General features: G+C 46.3%; 1 protein-coding gene across 4 annotated transcripts in view; it reads right to left on the reverse strand.

Moving 5' to 3' along the window:
• Positions 1-2498: 2498 nt before the first annotated feature.
• ARHGAP31 (Rho GTPase activating protein 31) overlaps positions 2499-23887 on the reverse strand; it is a 79162-nt gene continuing 57773 nt past the window's right edge. For 2 of the 4 annotated variants that reach the window (XM_040054716.2, XM_040054715.2), the window contains 9 exons: positions 21284-21366; positions 20569-20676; positions 18747-18892; positions 17259-17457; positions 15378-15502; positions 12903-12962; positions 11461-12081; positions 10822-11132; positions 2499-9930 (listed from right to left, as the gene is read on the reverse strand). In XM_040054716.2, the coding sequence (XP_039910650.1) occupies positions 7471-9930; positions 10822-11132; positions 11461-12081; positions 12903-12962; positions 15378-15502; positions 17259-17457; positions 18747-18892; positions 20569-20676; positions 21284-21366 (4113 nt within the window). In that variant the 3' untranslated portion in view covers positions 2499-7470. Of the gene's footprint in view, positions 9931-10821; positions 11133-11460; positions 12082-12902; positions 12963-15377; positions 15503-17258; positions 17458-18746; positions 18893-20568; positions 20677-21283; positions 21367-22432; positions 22595-23887 lie in introns of those variants that run through there. The other 2 variants (XM_040054717.2, XM_040054718.2) reach the window with 2 other exon arrangements.

Genomic DNA, 23887 nt, shown 5'->3' on the forward strand with positions numbered 1-23887 from the left:
TTTATAAAGTAAATTTCCCACAGTGCAAACAAAAAGTAAAGCAGTTTGTGAGCACTATTTTTTTTTTTTTTCCTATTTATTCTTCCTGATTCCTATGAAGGAAGAGGGAAAGATAATGACCTGATATTCTTCAGACTGGTTCAATCTTATGGCTGTTGAGTGTTGGGTGGGTTTTTTTTTCCTTTTTGGGTTTTACTTATCTAGAAACTTCCTCGTTGAATAAGCATCATGTGTGTTATTCTCCTTTCTCCAGTTCTAGTTGTTCCCATGTTTGTGTGCCTTGTGGTTCTTTCTTAAGCAGCTACAAAGTTGGTTTTTTTAAGTCATTTCCCCTCACTGAACTCAAATAATTCCTGGTCTTTTCAGATAAGGGATTTAAATGACAGAGAAATGTACCCTCTGCAGCAGATGCACTATGGAAGAAAACAGGTCCCATTTTAAGATGGGTCTGGACCCAAATTGCAAACATAATTCTTAGGAGTTGTCTAGGTTTGCAAAACGTAGCTCACCTCACACTGCAGTTTGCTAATAACACATACGAAAATACCTACCCTGTTTAATTATGGAGTGAGACAAACATTCAAATTCTAACTCTCAGACTGTGTCTAACTGCTGAAGGCATCAGGACTTGGGTAGGTCTGAGCTTTGCAGATCCCATTCATTTCTAACCCTTAACTCGGAAACCGTTCATCCTTCACCCTTGTGGTGAGGCACGTTCTTTTAAAAGTTTATCCTGTCTGGACAGAAAATGAACTCAGAAATCTCACCACCTTTCCCTGTCTTGGCTTGTTATGATTCTGTTCTTTTTGTTGGTGGTGGTGCCTTGTGCCAGTCTCCCTTCCCTTCCCAGCACTGCCTGCCTCCCCTTTGCTGCCAGCTGACCTTTAGCCCCATCCAGTGGGATACCAGTGGGATACCATGGGATGTCCTGCTGTCCAGAGCTGCTGGACTCCTGTGTTAACAGCAGTGAGGATGCATGAGACACCAGTGTCAAAAGGTCCTTGGTGCTGGTAAAATTGTTTCCTGGTTAACAGCCAGGTTGGGAACTTGCTTAATCCCAGTCCTGGCTTAGCCGAAAGTATCCAAAATGTTGTAGCTGTGGCTTCCAATACAACCTTACACAGGGCATTGCCCTGAGTCAGGCAGGCAAAAGAAACTGGCTGAAACAGTGTTCAAGCACTTCCATGTGCTCAAGCACCCTGATTTAGGGCACAGAGCCGACTGGAGCATGAGCAGGTCTGCAGGGTCCCTTTGGCCTGATTTTCATAGCCGTGGGAATGCTGTGGGGCAGTCTGAGGTGCTCCCCTCGCCTCCTGGCCAAGTCATTGCGAGACTCTGGAAAATACTGGTTCTCATACAGCACTAATAATTGGCTCTGGCTAACAACAATTCCAGAGTTCAACAAACATGGTTTTCTCCCTCAATTTGTATGCCAGTTGCCATGGTAAGCAGGAAATACAACCCAGGCATTTTCCTAAAGGGAAACTGAAGTCATGAAGGAGGTAGGAAAGGGAGTCAAGCCCTGAATTCAGCTGCTGAGTAGGAAAAAACCCTTTTCATTTAACCTGATGATTCATCTGCCTTTTAGAGAGAACAGTGAGCAAGCTGCACTGCAGATATGTCCACTGAGGCTATAAGCACAAGAACATCTCTCTTCTTTTGTTTGTTTTTTTGGGTTTTTTTTCCTCTCCCTCTCTTTGGATGGAATAAGGGACACATATTAACAATATTCACTTCCATGCTACAGGTCAGAGATTGGGTCAATGAGAGCCAAGGAATGAAATTCGTAATTTGTTAAAATTCTTGCTTGTCCTTTACAAATCAACAGAAGTGCATACATGATGCACCAGAGGCCTTTGTAGTAATGTCTCCTGTTCCAGCTTGGCCTCTGCTGTACAAGCACTGGGGTGACAAAGTTTTTTCATATTCTACTCTGAATTGCTCTGCATTATCACAGGCAAGGCAGAATTCTGCAGATGTGCTAAATGGGAGGTACATGGCTGCACATCACTGTAACTTCAGTCTGGTAGAACTAGCAATGGTAAGAAAAAAGATTATTCTACCCTTGAAAATTTTAAAGCATTTCAGATAACAGTAATTCTGAAACAGAAATCTCCAAGCCCTCACTTCACTTTCAGAGCTGCAGAGCAACTGCAGTTCCCACAACCTCCAATCAGAAAAGTGTGTGGTCAGCCCTAACCTTCAGTCCCCACCATCAAAGCCCACACAAACACAGATCGGTGCCCTGGCCACTCACAAAACAAAGAGGGGCTCAAACTCCATGTCAGAGGATGACAAAAGCATTTGCACTGTATTCATAAACCAAATACAGAAAAAAATAAAATGTTCCCAAACATCACTAGGGCACAGATCTGTTTTTATAAAAACTCCAGTTTAATCTCATGGCTGAGACCTGGCAAAACATCTTTCTTTTGTGGCTGTTGTTTTTCTTTCCTTTTTTTTTTTTTTTTTTTTTTTTTTTTTTTTTTTTTTTTTTTTTTAAAAACAATCACGCACAGAGGCAGGCAAGTCCACACAGAGAAACAAAAGCTTAACAAAACTGCAATTCATCCGAGCTAGCAGGAAAAATAATCACAAAACCAGGGCCAGCGGGATGGAGACAGTCCTCTTCATAGTGTCCAGCTTCCAGCCCTTCTCTTGACCTGGCAGCAAATAATATTTCAAAGGGGACTAGTGCCTGCAAGCACAAGATCCAAGGTCTGGATTGCTGTATGGAGCCCTCAGAAAGTTCTTGCCTTCTGCCATCCTTCCTTTCTGGGGCTGTTAAAGTCCTACTGCATCTCCAGTCGAACTCAACGGGAAGTTTTCCATTCCTTGTTTGAAGCAGAATTAGTTATCACCAAGCCTTCACACCAGTTAGGAGCAAGCAAGGGTTAAACAAAATAGGGACCAGCTGCAGCTTCTCCCCCACCCCTAGAGATTTTTGTTCTTCTTTTTCTAGAGATGGAGAGAAGCAAGAAGGACAACTGCAAAACCTGGGCATGGCTGAAAGGTAGTATATGCTTCAGTAGATTGTTTGCATTTTCAGGGCCTGGGGAGAAGTTTGTGGTGGAAAGTTAAATCAGCCCTTGAACTCTGGTCTCCCCTGATCTTGTCCCTCCTTTCCTAGGACAAGATTCTTCTCAGGAAGGCACATTCAGGCTTTCTGCCCACCACAGATTAACCAGAACTAATTACCTACTCCGTGGGCAAAAAGCCATTTGATCTCACACTCTCAGTGCTGCAAACGTAGCAGCAGAAAACAGTTCCACGCATCAGCCCAAGTTTCACAGATGTGTAAAATACTATTTAGGCAATTCCTTCATGTTAATTACATTTCCTTTTTTTAATACATTTACATAGAATGATCTTTTATATATATATATATATAAAATTTAAAAATATTCACCATTACAGGCGTTTCAGGATCCATAAAGAAAGAAAAAAATATTTTGATTGCACCATTTGGACGCTGGATGAGGGAAAATGTTGCAGGCTTCATGGATGCTCTTTAATACAGACTTAAGTTCCTCTGAAGCTCTAAAGGTGATAAAATAAGTACTTTAGTCTTTCTACAGTGATAGCATGAGATGGGCAGCTCAGAGGACTGAGGTTTATAAGGTAAAATATAACCTTCATTTCTGTTTGCTCTCCTGCCAGTGAGGCAGCTCCCATACGAGCTAACATTATCCATGTCCCTCCTTTCCATCAGGGATTCTCGCCTCTGCCAGCTCAGCCATTTCACTCTGAGCTACGTTTAAGAGAAGCTGCACGAACCCTCTGACTACATGGGAAGAATAAGTGAAATTTACTCACTTGTCTTCCAATTGTTAAAGCCCACAAGCAACACATGCTGGTGGTATTTTGTCATGTCTGATACTGGGACCATCTCCAAATTGGGAAACAGCCTTTAATTTTCACAGTCTCAAGAGAACTGAAATGTACTGCGGGGTCCCTGAAGTGATCCTTGTGGGGCTGCAGATGATGAGTCTGCAGTCTACCTAGGAAGGTCCTTTCTATAATGCCTAGAAAAACCAGCTCGGCTCTCCAGGGCCAGACTCATCTCCCCATAAATCCAATCTATCCCTCTTCAAAATGGTCTACAGATAAACGGAGAAAAAACAGAAACAAAACCCCCAAACAAACTAACAGAAACAATAAAAACCAAACTCAAAACCAAGGAGAAAAAACACAAGAAAGATGAAAATCCTTTCTTAAAGAGATCAGGTCTGACCCAGAAACTGACATTGGGGATAGCTTAGTAAAGCTGGATCTCAGGAAGCTCCTGCCACCCAGTCAGCACCATTCAATGGGAGGTGGCATCTGGCTCCTGGCCCTGTCCAGCTCCCAAGCTCTGGTCCTTCAAGCTGACTGCAGGCACCAGTATCAGCATGCATCCATCATCAAGCTCTAGAGACTCTGCACAAGGCTGAGTCTAGAGCTGAGAACAATTACAACTGTGCAACAGGGTACCTTGCAACTAAGAACGTGCTTTCATCTCTGCAGGACCTGGGGCTTTATTTTAAGCGCTCTGGATACATCAGCTGAAGGCTGGAGGTGAAACTGTAGGTAAGAAATGGGATCAAGCTACGAAATAGAGATATTACTGCAGCATCTCTGCTTAATTAAAATCCAGGACCCAGATGTGAGTTCAAATTCTGAAACACCCTCAAAAAGTATAGTCTGGATACAGATTTTAGTTGAGGCTGATCTTTAATATCAAGTAAAGACTTCTAATAATTTTCTCTTGCAGGAGTTTCACCACTTATGCCAAAAGCACTATTACTTACTGGAATGCTGTTAAGAGTTGAGACAGTGTATTATATACAGATTGCCAGACCTCATTTCTTGTTCGTACATCAGCTTATATGAGAATAAGGAGGGGGAAAAAATTAGTTTTAACATGCCAAGGTTTCATCACATTTTCTTTTCCTTCTGATGCATTACTTTGTGAGCCTCTCTAGCTCCCTTCCAGGTGCCTTGGCAGTCAAAACTCCTGGGAACTGAGAGACGATAAGTCCTTGTCCAAAGTAAACTGCTTTGTTGGTGCCAAAAAACCTGGGCATCATTTCCACAACTTTCACTTCCTCTAAAAACCTTACCACAATACCTCGTATCGCACCTTCCATTTGTCATTAACCCAGCCACGGTGATTGAAGTCTTTCTCATGAGGCAGTGCCATGTAAATGCAGTGTGGAGCTGTGCTAGCTCTGAGGAGCATGAAGGACTGCAAATTCCCTAGTTTTAATAAGAGGCTGCACAGGCATGTTATGGTCTGGGAGTAGAATAATACAATTGTCATGAAGCTGCATATTCTGGGCCTGCTGTCCACAGCTTGCCCAGGTAAAGCATAGGCTGCTGCCTGTGAAAGAACATGGACCCAAACAAGAACTCCAGGCTCTCATCTGGTTTAATAATCTCCTTCAATAAAACTGACAGCACAGACTTAGTTATCTGCTCTGTTCCCATGTGGCACTATACACAAATAAAGAGTGCAGTGGGAAGGATCAAAGACTGCAGCTGGTGACAAGGAAAAGCCCTCTTGTTTTTGTACATTCCCTTTGGAAATGCAAGGAGAAGATTATGCTGAAGATATATTCCTCACATTTGTGGGCCCGTAACTCCTCAAAAATACTCTGGCATATCTCTCCATCAGCAGTCAAAGAGTTCAGAGGAAGCACTGTATGGGGGGGCTCAGGGCCCCCCAGCCACAATGGCACTAATGAAGTGACACAGCTGGTACAGACTAGGAGCTCACGGGTCAAGTTTACTAACCACTGGAAATGGCCAGTACTTCACAAAACAAAGCTCAAAACACACATCTTTTGGGAAATTCTGGCTGACACTCATTTTGGCACCTATAGCACCTCCTAACAATTTACTGCTCAAACTATAGCCCATCACACCCATCTGAGGGCCTGCAGACTCAGACATCTCCAGGAATGATGGCCCCTGCAAGCACATTACAGGGACAATCTCAGTGCTGGCAGCAACACCTGTGTTCCTGTCTCCTCTGTAGTCACCAGTGACACTTAAATTGCAGAGACAGCACAGGCTGTGCCTGACTTTGCCATCACCCACAGTCATAGATCAGGCTATAGATGAGCCTGAGGTGAATGCAGAGTTAGAGGCTTCATAAAGGAAGCTTTAATTCTATTCCCATAGCAGCTGTTGCATATCTGAACACCTATTTGCCTGTAACATTAATGTTCCCTTCAGGAAAGAGTTTAATGCACTTCAAATCCCCCTCTCAGGGCTTGTTCATGATCTGTTCTGCAGTCCCACACATCATCCTCTTTACCATACTCTTACTCAATCTGAAAGCACCGAGGTCCAGGGAGGTGGCAACCAGCCACACTTGCAAAGAAACGGTGTAAAATCATAGGAGACAAAATTGAAATGGAGAAGCACCACCTGGGGACATGCCACACAGTGGCAATGAAAGACCAAGGGTCAAAGATAAGAGTGCAAGAGGGCAATAGCCCAAGGACGCAGAGATAAGAAGATTCTCTTGCTTTTGTCTGCTGTTGGCAGTGTGGAGCTCATCTGGGGACAGCTGCAGAGGTGTCACCTGGCTTTAAGCGAAGATGAAAATAGCTGATACTGGCCTTCCTTATGACCTTGCCTTGGCTTTCACTGCTTTCAGCCTGAGGGGTCTCCACTGCTGGGCAGCCAGCTGCACACTTATTCCTCAGCCACACAGATTTTGTGTGCCCAAGGAAGGAGTGACAGAGCACACAAAATTCGTGAGCAAGACCTGGAAGTCTGAAAGAAGAACTAGGCGTTTTCCTAGCTGCTTTCATTCCAGCCCTTGCACGTGCTGCAAAGAGCACGTCTCTGAAGCAAGGACAGAGCTGGAGGCAGCATCTTCAGGTTGTATGTTTATCACTGGAACATCCTTGGGTGTCTCACACCCTGTATGATTTGCTCATACCAGCTTCACCTTCCTCTTAGCTATCCCCAGTCTTCTGCACTGTTTATTTACAATGTGTAAATCAGAAAGTCCTTCCCTGGTGTCTGGGAAACAATAGCAGGAGTTCCCAAACATCTGGACTTACCTCCTCAGCAGACGTTGTGCCCTGCACCCTGAGCTGCAGTGTTTCATAGCAATGTTTCCTCTCAGCCCTATTTTCTAATTATGCAGAGATTTACTTTTCCTTTTTTCCACAGGGAGGATGAGACTTTCACAGGGCTTGTTAGAAAACAGGTGTGAGAAATGCAAGTTCCCTGGGACCGGCTTACCATAAAAAAAACAGACAGTGAGAGACTAGGCAGGAGCAAGAGGACAAGGGGAATGAAAAGCAAGACAAAGATACGGTGACCTTCCATAGCAAAAGCTTTGCAGGAAGCCATGAAGGATTCAGGTCCATCTTTGCACAGATTAGTTTCAACAACAGCAAAATGGCAACAGAGTTGGTCTTGGACACTCCCATTCCAACCAGCACAGAAAAGGAACAGGAAGAGCAGCTGCTACTCAATCTGCCTCCCACTTCGTCCATCCAGAATCACGGAGCGCCTCTGGGGCTGGTAGAAGCAGCTGGTAGAGGTCTCCAGTCTCTGGCCGTTCTTGGGGATGGTCATTTTGTTCCGCAGCGTCACCCCCTCAGGCGTGGTCCGCGCAGGGTCGGACAGATCGCCACAGATGGGGCTGAGAGACGCGGTCTGAGTGGGGCTCCTGATGGGTGACAACATTACCCTGGAGTCTGCTGAGGAGGTGGGGTGGTCCATGATGGGGAAAGGGGGACTGAAGAGAATCAGACTCTGGGGCCTCCCAGGCCTAGATCTGTAGGAGGGTTTGGAGAACCCTGATGGCCTCTCTATCTTTGAAGACTGTGGGTTATCTCCAGCTGTCTCCCCTCCAGAGGTGCGCTTTCGGCGCAGAACGGGGGCATCCAGAGCAGGGTGATGACTGGACTGAGACGGCTCCAGTGGAGAGGCCAAGCTGCCGTGCCAAGGACAGGCTGAGTCCTTTTGAGCAGGGTCACTGTTTTCTTTCTCTGCTTTGGCTTTCTTCTCTGTCAGCGGGCTCTTGGGGGCCTCCAGGTGGCTCCATGCCACCCGTGGAGCTTGCCTGGTGGCCTGCTTGGCTTCTGCTTCCTTCTTCTCAGCGGCTGGAGCAGCGTTCTGGGCCTGCAGGGGCTGGGGGATCTGGGTGTACTGAATCTTGGGTGGTATCACGGGCACAGCTCTAGCCTGGCACATCTTAATCATGAAGGAGGTCCTGACCGCTGAGACGCTGACGGGGGCAGAGTTACGACGGCCAGTGGTGGCATGGGCCACTGCCAGATAATCCAAGTCTAGATCCACAGGGGCATGGAAACGAGACCCCCAGGGAACACCCCTACTGGCAGCAGGGCAGTGTGTCGGCAGGGATGGGACAGAATCACTGCTTTTTACTTCCTTCTGTCCATACAGGAGGTTCCCATGGGCAGATGGCATGGACAGGCTCTCAAATGTGAAGAAATCTGGGGCTGGGAGGAGTGAATCCAAGTTGAGGGATGAAGGCCTGGTCTTTACTTTGCGAGGCGTTTCTTCACCTTTATTACTCAGCTGTGACTCGGCAGCAGAACATAATGCTTTGGTGACAGTCTCTCCTCCTGGAGCAGCGTCCTGAGAGATGGACAACTCCTCCTTTGTGTTCGTAGTCTGTAAAGAACTGCCTGGGCTGTTTTGGTATGGCAAAGGCAACTCGAGCTTTGGGCTCCAAGGGTTTTCTTTGATCACATGCACTTTCTTTCCCTCTGTCTCCAAAAGAGGGACTCTGGAGGGTCCTGCTTTCTCACCCGGTGCTTTCTCCCTGATAAGGGGGGACTTGGGTTTTGAAGGTTCTTCGAGAGGACTTGGGCCGTTCTCATCTTGCATAGCTTTGCCCAGACTAGAGGGGGACATGGGTTGTGTTTTGGACAGCTCACAAGACACCGAATGCAGAATGTCGCCGCATGGCTGCTGCTGGTCAGTGGCATCTATGAAAGGGAATGGGGTAGTCCACAGACTCAGCACCGTGTCTTTACTGTCCAGGGAGAGGCTGCGACTGAACCGTGGTCTGAGAGAAAGGCCTGTCTCTGCTCTCTGGCTCTGTGGGTGAAACTCCTGGGTCATCTTCTCCTGAATGTCCTTAAAGGTGGGGGAATGGAGAGGGCTTGTAACCCACTGGTGATCCTCCCAAGGCTCCACGAGTTCTAAGCTCTGCACATTATCTGTCCAGGCATCCTCATCATCCTGGTCAGCAGCATCCTGTGCTCTGCTAACAGCACTGACTTCCTTCACCTCCTGGATTCCAGCTCCACTCAGTGCCTTGGAGGAGAATGTGCCCCTTTCATCAGTAGTCATTATCTCATGCTTCTTCCTCTGAGTCTGGACTCTGGCAACACCATCCTTTTCCCTCTGTAGCTGGTAAGTGCCATCTTTTTCTTTCCCTGATGCTGGAGATGCTCCTTTGGAAGAAAATAATACATCACTAGTGACAATCTCACTAAATTCTGATTGACTATGAAGCTTCCAGTCCAGGGTAGGAGTGAGACATTGACTCCCACTCTCCACCATTGACTGGTGGTTCTTTGGAGTGGCTGAGCCCGTTGGAAGAGTGCCCAGTTTGGGTAGGGCTGAAGCTCCACTCTGCTGTACAACTGTATCAGACTGGCAGCTGGGGAGGCTGTCTTGTTGCTCCATGCCAGTGGCACCAGATAAAGGCACCTGAGTTATCTGTGACACACTGCTTTCAGATTTCTGCTCAGCGAGTGTTGGACACTGACCTGGGCCACAGGAAGGGCTATCTGTTTGTACTGAAGAAGAGGATTCAGAAATTGGGCTTGTCTTTGGAACAGCTGCTGGCAAGAGCAAGAGCTCCTCTTCAGGTTCAATAATTTTCAGTTCCTGCTGTATCTCTGGCCACAGCGGTTCTAGAAGGGCATTCGCCGGGTCCTCCTCAGTCTGTAAAACAGAGAAATGCCATCGCCTGGGAGCTCACAGCTTACCCATAAATACCCCTCCATTTTCCCCAAACAGCCCTCTTAGAATAGCCAGGCTCCTGGATCAGCACACTCACAGGTACAGAAACAGACACACAGGCTGCTACCAGCTCAAGGAAGAAAACACATCTATGAACAAGTGGGTTTATGGAGGAGAAGGTCTGAGGTGCAGCCAAAAGAAGGCCTGGACAGACATACTGAAATAGTGAGCTGAATGGGTAGCTGGAATGTTCCAGCCCATTTCTCAGCAATTCCCATTCAGGCTCACTCGGCCTTGCCAGAGAATATGCATTCCCAAACTGCACACAAACTCGAATGAATAATCTATTCAAGGAGATATGCCAACAGATCTTTAAATAGCTGTCCAGAGATGAGTATCGCTGTAAGAGACTTGGTGAAAAGGCTTTGCTAGAGATACAGAGGAGGAAAAAATAGTAAAAATTATAAAAATAAAATTGTGTGTAGAGAATGGAAGTAAAAAGGACTGTTCATGCTGTCCAGGACAAACAGGACAGCAAAAATAGAAGGGGAATTCAGAGACCACGGGTCAAAATGCTCAGACATCCGGACAGTCTCACATCTGGAGAGTCTCAGAGCAGACAGATGGTACAGACTGAAATTGAACAGTCACAGAAAAAGATAACCAAAAGGGGACAGTAGGTAGTTACATAAAGGTGATTTCACCACATGGTGATTTCACACAAGTGAAATAAATCAGTTCATGGTCAATTATTGATGTTGCTTTGCCTAACTTATAGGCTGAGTTTTCATAACTACAGACACACAGTGAAACTTTAAACTACCGTCACTACCATGGCATGGTCCCCCACCTCTCTCATGCCTTTTTCCTTACCACATCTCCTGGGCGTGATCTTTCTTCAGTCTTAGCCATGTCAATCTCCTGTTGGTCACAGCTGCCTTCTGAGGAGACATCCTTCATCTTGAGCTGTCCTTGCTCTGCTTTGCCTGCTGGCAGTGGTCCCTTATGGATCTCTGAAGCTGGTGTTTGTTCTGAGGTGGGACTCTGCTCTGAGGACTGCTGGGGGCTGCTGGTGCTGCTTGGGCAGCTGCTTTGCCCACACGTCTCCTGATTTTCTGCTGCTGGCTGTAGCCTTTCTAAGGACTCAGGTTTCCTGGCTGCCACCAGCTCCTCAGGATGAGAGCCTGGATCAGAAACACGAACAAATGTAACTACTTGAGACTAAAAACTTGTGTGCTGGGACAAAGCAGTGCTGCCAAGAACCAACACCAACTAACAAAGCTAGAAAGCTCCCTCCAGGCTCAACCAGATGTTTATGGGAGGTCACCCACCTCCCCAGGCTCCTTTCTGTAACAAGCACCACCCTGACCTGCTATCAAGTCAACACCCACCCTGCTAGAGATTTTTTTCCTGCCACAAGCTCAGGCTGGAGAAACCTTCACACCACCAAGCCGCAGGGCACTTCCAGCAGCCCAGCTGAGGATCCACACCCCTCTCTCTAATACAATTTACCTCTGGATGCTGCCATCAGTAGGGTTGTCCCCGGCTGCTTCTCCTTGCGCTCTGCTGCCTGCTCTGTCCTTGTGTGGGTCCCTGCCTCCAGAGCGGAGGGGCTCGTGCTCTCCACCAGAGAAGACAGTTCCTCTAGACTGGAAAGGGAATGCTTCTCCTTGGTGGGCACGCGGCAGGGTGTGCTGTTGGCGCTGATGACTGCGGATACCCTCAGCGGGACAGAGACGGCAAATGGCTCTGAGATGTTCAGGGCTTTCCTCTGGTGATGAGGAGAGGCCTCCAAGGGAAAGAGGCTGCTTGGGAAGCCTGACTTGGTGGCTGTTTCAGAGGTGTAGAACATGAGCACTCCTTTGGCTGAAGTCTGCTCGTTTTCAGCATCCTCTGTTACCCGGAAAACCTTCAGCTGCTCAGGGGGTGACTTCATCTGTGGTGTCCGGGGAAGGCCTTTCTCCCCACCCAGCTCTGAACTTCCTTTGGCCCCCATGGCAGATCCTTCCCGCTCCCACTCATTCTCCTTGCTGAGGTCATATGAGCTGCCCGGGCCTCCTGTCCGTATCTTGGTGGGAACAAAGAATCCTCCAGTAGTCACTGACCGTTTGAACCTGCTTTTGTCATCCTCCCCTAGAGACGGGAACACAGGAGCAAGTCAATGGGAAGCAAAGCACTAGCAAACAAACTTCCTCTGTGAGGAGCCCTCCTCAATGCCTCCAGGGATGAGTCCTGCCCTGGTGAACGCTCACAGTTCCCCAGATCGATGGAGACAATAGGCACTGAAGACCTTCTATGCTCGAGCCCTAAGGCTTCCTTCAAAAAATGGGCAGGCAGCACCACGGGACTGAATGCCCTCTAGGGGAAATCAGCTCAGACTTTTATTAGACACCCTTCTCCACCAGATGCAGCCTAATCTAGGGCTATCACATGGCAGGCTTTGTCCGCTTTTGTAAGCCTTTTTCATCCACGGATGATGGGGTTTTTGTGTCCGGAATAACCAAGAAAGAAATCAAAGCAGTCCAGCTGCCCATAAAGGTGCAGCTAAACACAGTGGTAACTCTCAGGTGGATGCACTGAGATAAACAACACAGAAAAGAGTCAAAAATGCACGCACACAGAGGTGGGAACACACATCAGCAACCATGCTGTAACTATATGAAGATACAGAACATGGTGAGATAGACACAGACTGCTCATCCACTGAGGGTGGTGAGACAATGGAACAGGCTGTCCAGAGAAGCTGTGGATCCCCCACTCCTGGAAGTGTTCAAGTTTTGGTACCGCCTGGTGCAGTGGTAGGTGTCCCTGCTCATGGCAGGGGTATTGGAACTAGGAGGTTCCTAAAGTCCCTTTCAACCCAAACCATCCTGTGATTCTGGGATCCGTGCTGCTCAAAATGCAGAGCTGCAATCCTTCCCCCTTACAGTACAGGCAGGCTATGGACATCTCACCTTCCACTGGCAGGGAACACAACGAGTCCATGCTCTTTGCAGGCCGAATAGTTGCTTTTTCTGTGGAAAAAGAGTTTTAGAAGCAGGTATCAGATCCCGTTGCTTTGCAGGCCCCAGCCCATAAAGATCAAAGGCTGCACGCATATAGACAGGCATGCCAGGCAGACATTTTCCATTTCCAAGCATTCCCCCATGTATCTACACCACATGGCTTATTACCCACAACACTTGTCCACACAGCTGGGGATCTGCTAGTGCTAACAACAGCTTTGCACCTGCTGGACATGTGGAGAGCTATACTTAACCCAGCCAGTCAACACCACCTCCACTCTGAAGCAGTTAAGCATCCCCAAAGCTGTCATGTGCCACTCCCCTCCCCGACTTAGTCAGGCTATTGGCTGTGGGGGACTTTTTAACTAAACTGACATAAATGCCTTCTCACCTCTCATTCCTGATAGCAAATGGTGGGTTATTTTTACGCTGCACTCCCAGCTCTTTGCTGATGTGAGCATACCCTGCCTCCAGCAAGAACTCTGGGAAATTTCTGAGGGCACTAAGTGACCTGTTTTGCTGGCCATCCTCACTGGGCTTGCTTGTCCAGAAACAAGCTGTCATTTGTTACTATACACCCTACAGGTCTGTTCCTGAGAGGTTTTGTAAGCTTGCAGCTGTTACTGCTCTGAAAAAGGAAGGGAGGTAGGGAAATATAGCTGGCAAGGAAGACAAGTTAGTCTCTGGCAGCCCAAAATGGGTCCATGGAGATCTGGAAAATGTCTGGGAATAAAGTTTGCTGTTTACAGAGTTGCACAAAGTAGGTAAAGCAGAAAGTCAGCCGGCTTGTTGGACTTCGTTTGTTTATATAATTGAGGCTTCTGGCTCCAACTCTCACATGAGCATAGGAGAAACTCCAGCTACTTTTTACATTTATATGGAGCCCTGGCTACTTTTTACGTTCATAAGACGTGATGTCTCGAGCACTGTTTCCGCTTTGCAGGAGGAACAGAATTCAAGCTGGGGAGCTGTGTAAGTCACATTTTATGTGACTTACAAATCTGTGTGCACAGACTCAAGCTGTGCTAAAGCATGTGCTGAGTTTCAGCAGCAATTTCGTCTGTTCCCTCACATTAGGCTGTAAGCAGAGAGCACTGAAAAAAGGGAACACAGCGGCACAAAAGTGTTAATTCTGAAAGGCACAGCTTCCGTGCTGAAAACTCTGCACACGGCTGTGCATTTGTGTGCGCTGCTGGTGAAAATGTCCAGCCTCCTGTCACTCAGCGCTGTCCTTGGAACAAGGCTCAGCCTCCACGATCACTGGGGCTGCCATCATTCCTGGGCCTCCTTTGGTTAGCGCTATTTTGAGACAGAGTATTCCCTGTCAAGGTGAGAAGGTGATCCCGTGATCAAAACAGGACAGAGAGCTATTCTGAAGTCTGTCACGGGCACACTGTGTGAGGCCATCTGTACATGCAAAACATGGGGAAGGCAGGGGTCCAAAAAGAACTGGATCCGGCATTTGGCTTCACGCTCATTTCTGATCCAAATACAGCCTCCTTTATATGTGGTGGTAGCTCATGTTGCTAATATTAACTACTTTATTTGAAGTCTTGCAATGTTAGGCAGTGGTCCTCCAAACACCAGCTCCTGGAGTCATGAGATTATATAAAGAAAAAAATCCACCTTCATCTCCCTATAGAAAGTAAATTCCTTGAGTTGGAGATACTAAAAAAATAAGAATATATAAACCCAAAACATTTCTTTATGAATTCAAAATAAAAGGGCATGCTTTCTTTTTAAAAATGTGATTACTTTTAAGTCAAGTTCATGATTTTTAGAGCTTGAGTCATCATTTCTTAACACTGGGAACTGGCACTGCCATGTGATTTTTCTAGGAAACAGAGTGTTTAAGAGATTGCAGCCCAGGAGAGGTTAGAACTTGGGATTACAGCCAGAAGAAACGACAACTTCTCTCTTGTAAATTCTGCAAAAGCAATGGCTTCTCTTGAAGTGCTTAGAGCCAGAGCTGAAGGCACTCCTATTACCTTGTTTTTCACAAAGACACTGAATGCAGTTGTTCTTTAATATCCTTTAGTGGAAGGACAGCCTAGGACAGCCATTTACCCAGCACCACATAATGAGCCTTAGGAGACGGAGACTGGCTGGGCAGGAATAGTGGACTAATCCAGACCTACAGAACATCTCCTAGCCCCCAGCCTTGACAACTGGACAGCAGGAGCCCGTTTATCAGGTCCCAAAATGCATTTTTTTACTGTAGCTGTCTGTGCAGTCCTCCTGGAAGGGTGTTTCCTGCCATCACAGGAAAATGAGACGTGCATGAAACCAGGCGACAAGCACGACCCCCTTAGACTATCTCAAGTCCATGTCATTAGTGGCAAGTGGGCACAGGTTGTCCCATGATACCAACAGCACAAGAGAAAGGCTCAGAGCAAAACGTTCAACTGAAAAGTGTGTTCTTACCAGAGAGCTTCTGTGCCCTTACAAAGACGCTCCCATTTCGACTCAGTTTAGACTTTGATTCTGAGCCAGAGCGGCCCAAATTAAATATTGACTTCCATTTCTTGGACTTGGTGGATAATTTCCTCCTGGAAAGAAAAAAGGCTTAGGTGGTCACCAAACCTTAGAGACTTTTACCTTTTTAATATCCTCCAGAGGCCTCTGAGCTGTCCCCTCAACACTTTCCATTTTTTTTCTTCTCACACCTGTTTTAATTCTAAAGCATGCAAGGCATAACTATACAACCAACCCTTGCTGGCTACACAGGTACCAACCATGCTGTAAGGGATTTATCCATACTGCTGATTTAACTATTTCATGGATGGAAAGACACCTAAGCCTTCAGATAGCTTGCTCTGGCACCATGCTACAGCAACAGTGATTGAGCAATCAACCATACTTGTCTCCAGAAAGAAGAGGTTTCCAAGGCTCAGACTATCCTGCAATAAAGCAAATAAAAACTGCCTTTTTAACAGGTTTTAATGACACGGTGTATGATAAATTCCAAGGAACTGATGGAACCGGTACCATTTCTCAGTGCACGAAGTTGTGCCTTAAAGACCATGTCTTATGGCAAAAATAAAAGGATTCCTTAATGAAAAACCAGCTATTAATGCTTCTCAGGCCAGCACTAATTCAATCACAGGTGTTACACATTTATATGCAAGCATAATGTACTAACCGAACAGGAGGAGGTTTAAGGGAATTAAATCAATTTCTTGTAACTGTCAAAGTAAGTGGGACACCAGTTCTCTGTGTCTCTTTGGAAATCACAGCTTTTGCAAAAAGAAGCTGCTTGTCCTAACGCAATTTTTTTTTTCTAGTATACATATTTCTTCATGAAGCTGTGTTTCACTTCCTTCATATTCTTTCTACTCTTTCTGACTTCTCCTCCAATCTCCCCCCTTTCAGAGCAAGAATCCTTTTATCTCCCTGCCTTGCTCTTCACATTGGGCTTTCTATCCCCACATTTCTGCTTTTCTTTCTGATCAGAACACAGAGAAGTACAAATCAGTCCTACAAAGGGGATTATCTTGGGGATAGGACTTTTCAAATTAGAAAGGACAAGGCACTCTAGAGGGACAATACTTCCTTTTGTCTTAAGCTGGTTATCCTCTTGCCAGGATTCTGTTAGATGACTCCTTTTTGCTTTAATATATCAAGTGCCAATAAATAATCTTTGTTCTGGTGCTTTCTGGGTCAGTAGATTAATGAGCCTCCTGCTGCAGAGGCTATAATCTATTAGAACCAGGCAGTAGAGTGGCTATATATTACCAGTTAGATAGACCAATAGATAAATACTCATTCTGGGCAGCTGTGCCAACAACTGCGGCAACATCAGCTGAAATCGGACATCTTCTCCTGGCACAGACATAGCTGGCATAGGTGCCACTATGTAAAAACCTCTCCATGCTGAGAGTGAAAATGAGCCTTCCTGCCTGGCTGTAATTGCAGAGGAACCAGGAGAATGAAGAAGCTGGAGTAGGTCAGTGGCACCAGACGTGCCCTGGACCAGCCACCAGCAGATGGAACTCGTAGACGAGCTGTGCGCCAACCTGCTCCACGCTCATCCCATGTTTAGCCAACTTCTGAGCTGGCACAAGGATTCACAAGACGATTCATTCTTCCTGCACGAGGTCTGTGAGATTCTGCCCTGATGGGGAGATGAGAACTAATGAAGTTATGAACCCAGCAGCTGCAATACTTCTCAGGAGCAGCTCTGCCTCTTTTGAGAAGGACACTGAATTTTCTTTGGAGAGCGGCAGGGAACAAAAGAATCATTCCCAATCACACTGAGGAGCCTGCACATTTTTGTTTGTGCTTTACACTCCTCTTGGCACTTACTTGCTGTCAGGAAGGTCAACAACCGTGTGGAAGAGGGACCCAATTACAGGCACAATTTCAGGCAAGCTGTTCTCTCTCCTCTCCTTCCGAGCAGGGTGGGATGCAGACAGACTCCGTGCCTGGGCTTCTTCTAGGCTCACCAGCTTCATTGGCAGGGAGGCCGAGGGCAGGGTCAAACTTTTCACAACTGATGCGCTCTCTGAAAAACAAGAAAATACATTCCAGCCTGGGGTGAGGAGAGATGAGAGCAAGTGCTTCATGACTTTATTTGACTGGAACATCTCCCGCGGAGGGGGGAAAGAAGTGGCACGTGCAGGGAGAAAGGCTTTTTGTCAGATAAGCCTTTCAGCTCCCCAGCAACCTTATCCATCTGAGTACATTCCCAGCAGGGGCCATGTTTGCCAGCCAAAGGCTGTGTGGTGTGGATCTGCTTCCTCTGTTGTAGATGCTTCTGTGTGAAGGAGGTGTCTCTGAAAACCACCAGGATTCACACATTCCCTCCACTCCCTTCCTCCATCTCGCCCCCGCCCTCCCCCGATTTTGAAGCACTTCAGTCCCTGATCCAAATTTGTTGTCTAGTTCTTTCTCTCACTTCCACATCTTTCTCCTTGTCTTGTTCCAGGATGGGGGATTGTTCTAAAAACCAGCATTACTTTAACCTTCCAATACATTTCAGTGCCACAGAAAGTAGTGTCACCGATAGCCCAGGGAACGGAAAGCATCTGTTTATGGGGGCAGAGGCAAAGCTGTGTTAAGGTAAAGGGCAGAATGAGCTGACATGGGGCTGCAAAGCAGAAAGGTGGATACTGCTTGAGTACTGAAGGTATCAGAAGTCTTTTGAGTGTGTAGAATGGGAAGGTGCATATTTCTGCAATTATGTGAGGTCACTGTGGATCCATGCCCTCTCATTTCCCAGTTTTTGCCAAAAAAACCATCAGTAAACAGCAAAATCATCATCTCCAAATACTATTGATGTCCCAGGAAAAAAATAAATCTCTCTCATAAAATGTCCTCTGGAAAAAGACATAAGTTTTTGGAGCACAAGATTAATTTTTTTTTTCCCGGGAGTGCCTGGGAGTGTGACCTCTGACTTGGGTGGGAATAGTGGCTGCAGGGCAGGTATTGTTGGTATGAGGAATTGTAACTGGGGGAATCTGAGAGAAGAGCTGAGATTGTGGCTGATGAGCTTAGAGAGAAAGCTTAGACCAAGACTGAGAATCAATCAGGTGGTCTTCCTTTTGTGGAAAGAGTTAGGCCACGTGAGATCATGCAAAAGATGAGACATAAGGCAACCTGAGAAAACACTAAAGAAGGCAAGTATTCAAAAAGAAAATGTTGAAGAAGACCTGAGTAATAAGATACAGGGCCCAAGGTATCTTTGGGGAAGTCTGTGGTGATAGAAAGGGTTACTGTGCTGGTAGTATTAGTTGAAGGAAGAGCTGCACTGCATAGCAAGTGACATGGGAAGTGGCTCAGGGAGGTTGCTACCAATGTCCTCTGCAGAGCTGGCTTTCCTGTTGTTGTTGAAGATCTGATCCACGTGGTTCAGGATGAACTCGATCACCAGTTGCTGCACTCGCACCTCCAGGAAAGCTGCATCCCCATTGCAGCCAACTGCCTCAATCTCCTTTGACCTGCATGAGGAAAGAGAGGTACCAGCAGTCAGCATTGCCACACACAGCCCCTGGCAAGGGCAGACCAGATTTCTTCCTGCAAGCAAGGCAACAGGGATGATTTCCCCACTCTTGCTGTACCTCTTCCTCTCCTTCCCTCACAGGCCCTCATCCTCTCTTTGCCTTTTCACTCTTTTAAAAATCATTTTGTCTGTTTTCTTTGCCACCTCTGTCACTTCCTTTCCCAAATGTGCTATTTTCCCCGCTTGGCTTTTACATTCTTCAGCAGGTAAAACTGTGACTCCCAAGTTCCATTCTTCTCCCTTTTTCCTATTTTAGCTATTTCAAGGCTGGGCCTGAAAGACAACACAGGAGCCTTCAAATGCTGCTTCTAGATCCCTACTCAATGCTTCAATCACCTCCCAGTGAAATCCCTTGGAGCCTGCTCAGGTCTTCCCCATGCCAATTTCTTCAATATTTTGCCATGTGCCCCAACAGTCTCTTCCCTGCCCGCCCTGTGCTCCCACATCCTCAGTCTTGCTCTCAGCAAAGGAACATTCCTTATCTTGACATGCCAAAGTGTTGCTGATGAAATTATCTTTGGGCAATGGATCCTTTGTAAAGTTAATGACTGGTGTGTTAGATAACAGCTTGGGGCATTGCCAAGAGGATAACCCTGTAAGGAGACTGCTGTTGCATTGCTTGCTCCTTTCTCTTCCTCCCTGTACTTACAAAAGATTGCAAAGAAAAAACAATTATTTTTTTTTTTTTCTGACAAGGACAGATGCTAGAATGAAAATGTCTCAGTAGTAAAAGCCCAATTTATGATGTTCAATAGAGTCAACATTTGATTCATTTTCAGAACCTGCTCTGCCATTTTTGGGATTCAGAAGGGGGATATAACTCTTTAGAGCATGCTTTTCAGGCGTGTACCTCTCTAGCCAACATCCTCTGCCAGCCCAGGGCCACCCTGATGGCTCTGCCATCACCCCTCTCCTGCCCAGCTGCAGTCCTGGACACTCCCTGCATACTTCATCCCTCTAAATGCAGGGGTATTGGATGGATGGAAGGGGAATGTTGACAAAATATTTTATTTTTTTCTCAGATGCTATTTTTTCTTATTCTGCTTAGCTCTACCACATAGCAGCCAAACCTCTGCCTGCATCTAATCCAGGCTTCTTCACAGCAGAGTGCCAGGCATAACAAACATGAAAAACTAGCTGGTGGTCTTGAGATCTGACAGTGGCTGCAATTTCAAGCCCAGCAAGCTCATCTCACTTTTGCACAAGCAGATCTGGGAACAGGTCTGTACTATTATTGCCCCGTTTCTCTCCTTTCTGATCCTTGCTGCCTCTCGCTGCCCTGCTGCAGAAGCACTGGCACCATCAAAAATGTCATTAACATTCCCTAGTGATGAGTTAAGTCCTTATTTCTAAATCTGTGCTCAACTTGCAAATAACAACTTGTTTTTAATAAGAAACACACAAACCCACAAGCTTCCTCAGATGCTGGCAGTAAAACCTTAGATTATTCAACCTGGAAGAAAAGCTGTTTGCTCTGCTATGCTCTTCCCTTTAGTTGTTCAGCTTTTCCCTGTCTTTGCATTTCCCTGAGGTGATAGGTCATCAGGCTCAGATGCTGCCACTCCTCTTGGAGCTCAGCATGGTGCTCTGGATAAGAGGAAATCTCTACTATACCTCAGGAGATTTGGAGCCCACACCAAGGCCAGGTTTCTGGTGTGCATGTTGGTCATGTTGCTGAAGGAGGCCAGGTGCGTCAGGTGCTTGATCAGGTATTCCAACGTTCTGCAGTGGTTTCACACAAAGAAAGAAAAACCTGTCACGTTACCAGTGCCTGCCTGCTGGGACAGCAAGGCTCAGAGCCAGCCCTGTCCTCTCCCCAGGTGTCTGCAATGGCACAAGAGAGCCCATGGGGCAGAGGAGATGCAGCACCAGCACTTACATGGGATGGCAGTGAACCCGAACAGCTGTGCTCTGGGGTGGCCAAGGGTGGGGCATGAACGAACCATCCTTAGCACCATGGGAGCAAAGAAGACAGGAGATGGGTGGAAGAAGGAAAGGGACACTGCAAAGGCTGAGCTCTTAGATCTTGCTCAAGCAAGAACATCTTCTCCTTACCACACCCAGGACACTGCCCAAGGGCACCACAGTGGTCATACTAGGGGAAAGAGGATGGTAAGACTGCAGCAGGGAGACCTTGTTCTGTCTCTAACAAAGGTTTGTTCAGTGATATTTTAATGCCAGATAAATTGTTGCCAGATTTGGAAATGGGTGAGTCAGCTTGTGGAAACTGATTTCTGGAAATGAAGCCCAGAGCTATTTCAGGCAATATTCCCTGATGAGGGTGAGGTCACCACGCTGATCCTCAGTACCTCTGTGGACACAATCTTACCTGTAATGTGATGGTGGGAGCTCCTGGATGACATTTTGAATTCGTGCCAGCTGCTCATCCTCGGGGAAGCGTGACACTGCTTCCTGCAGGGATACAAGGAAACAGTACACCCTGGCTATGGACTTGGGAAAAGGAAGAGGGATAAGAAGGGTCACAGGAGACACCCTGTCTCAGAGGGAATGCTCTCTTGTTACCCAATAGAACTACTGGAAGAAGTTTCTTTGTGTCCCCAGCATAGCAGAGATTTCCTGCACTGCTATTCCATGTCTCAGTACACCATGCCCAGATGTTCAGACATGGTGGTCAGTATTTATGGGAGAGGGGCATTCAAGGACTTAGACCTCCAGTTACAAATTACAGGGGGCTTTTTGCCTTGTGTTGGTTTGTTTGCTTTGCTTTTCATGGGGTATTTTATTGGTTCTTTTCCCTTTTTTTTTTTTTTTTTTTTGACTTAGGTAGTGATGGATGAAATAGAGAGGAAAGAGAGAAGTGAAAATGATGGAAAAGAGAGAATTGAAAATAATGGAAAAAGCAAAAAGCAATGACACCCCCCAAAAATAACCTGTTAAAAATAAAATGTTTTTTCAAGCTCTCTGTTATGAGAACACTGTGGATATACTTGTTCCATATTCTTCAAAATAAGCAGTATTTTGACTGTCATAAGAACATACCTGAGGGAATTGTTTGTGTGGGTCTTCATCTTTTATGATGGAAGAAGCCGTAGCAGAATCCCTGCCCAGCAGATTAATACATTCTTATACTCAGGGTTAGACAGAATCAAGGTTATACATCTCAGTCTTGGGCAAATCCCTACAGACCATGAGCTCAGAGAGCCATGAGAAGCTTCTGTCAGCATTCCTAGGAGTTCACTGCATTGGTATTCATCTGTTCAGCTATTCCCTTTCAATATTTGTGCTGGGGGAGGACAAGCCACCAGCCAGTTCAAACAGTGCATGACTGTCTGGGAACCTCCTCCTACCCACCCGCCTGCCACTGGAACTTGGAGTGAGTTCAAAGGAAGATGCTGTGACCCACACTGCCAGCACAAGCTTTGCCTCCAGACAGACGTCATCACTGCCAGGGAAGGAAAGGAAGGAAACAACCCTTCCCAAGCCACCCATCGCTTAAACATCATGAACCTGAAATTACCAGCCATGGCTGGAGAGGCATCTTCTTGCAGCAGTCACTACAGCACCCAGCGCAATGATGCTACCACCGCTGGTTTTGTCACTGCCCTTCTCCCTGCAGATCACTTCTCTTCTGCAGCCATCACCTAACCAAGCCTTGCCAGGCCGGAGAATTGAAAGCAGATCAAAGTAAGTGAGCTCACTAGTTAGGTATATATGAGATACACATGTATTTGGTTTGCCCAAATTAAATTAAAGGCAGGTTAACTCCTTCTAGTGATTTTACACCTGGCTATGCCTCCTAAAAAAAAAAAAAAAAAAAAAAAAAAAAAAAAAAAAAAGCATAGAAATCCAAAGCATAAGAGCTCTTGTAATCTTAATACAATTGAATAGCCTTGTCCAAAGACGGGGACTGAGAGAAATAAAAACTTTAACTGGTGCACCTAAAGCATTAGATTTCAACCAGATTGTACACAATACTTTCTCCTCTGGTGCACATTTTCATTCCCATATTCAACCTTCCAAGTCTCAAAGACCTAATGATTAGACAGCAAGTGAATAGTAGCTTCCCTGAGGTCATGACCCATTCAGTCCTCTGAGCCACGCCTGACCCACACGAGCTGTGCTTTTGAAATCTGAGGAGCCCTCCAAAACTGCAGATTACAGCAGCAGAATACAGAATTCAAGGAAGAACCAATAATTCCATTTGTTGCATATCTGTTCATCATGGTATGAATTTATGCCTTCCAAGATTTTTTTTAACTCCACTAGTGATTCTGGGAGTGCACAATTCATGAGCCCTGGTTAACAAGTGGCATAAAGTCCAGGGAGAGAGGGTAAACTCGGCCTCCTAGAGCTGATTTGCTGAGGGAGTACCTGGTCCCTCTATGCCCAGGCTAGAGCAAACCAAGCAGCACCACGTTCCCTGTCCTGAGAAACAACCATCCATCACTAGGATACAAGATGGCAATTATCTGGCAAAAAATTATAGCCATTGAGGTCATGACCAGGATGTTAAACCTGTGAACTTGACATAGTAATGACCACAAGGCCAACCCCTCCCTAGTCATTAAGAATTTGACTTTCCTTAGACAGAAATCTCTGAATCACTGTGGTGACTCAAAGTGCAGCCTATCCCAACTCAGAGACAGCTCTGGCTCAGTCAGGCTGGGATTAGCATGTGTTCTTTATTCCTACCAGCACTCGTCTGCTGAGGTACAGCTGCCACTGTTCCCTGTTCAGACACCCCACGCACACACACGCTCCTAGCAGGTTTTCTGCTCCTTGGGGAATCGGGCTTTTTTCTTTCTTTCCTCTTGGAATCTGACTGTGCTTCCTGTCAGCTGGGTTACCAATTAGAAATCCCTGCTGAGCAGGCTTACATGAATAATGGATTTCGTGGCTAAGTGGAAAAACTGAAAAGCCAGAGATTAAAAAAAAAAAAAAAAAAAAAAAAAAAAAAAAAAAAAAAAAAAAA

Source organism: Hirundo rustica, chromosome 2 (assembly GCF_015227805.2).
Source record: "Hirundo rustica isolate bHirRus1 chromosome 2, bHirRus1.pri.v3, whole genome shotgun sequence".
Lineage (NCBI taxonomy): Eukaryota > Metazoa > Chordata > Aves > Passeriformes > Hirundinidae > Hirundo > Hirundo rustica.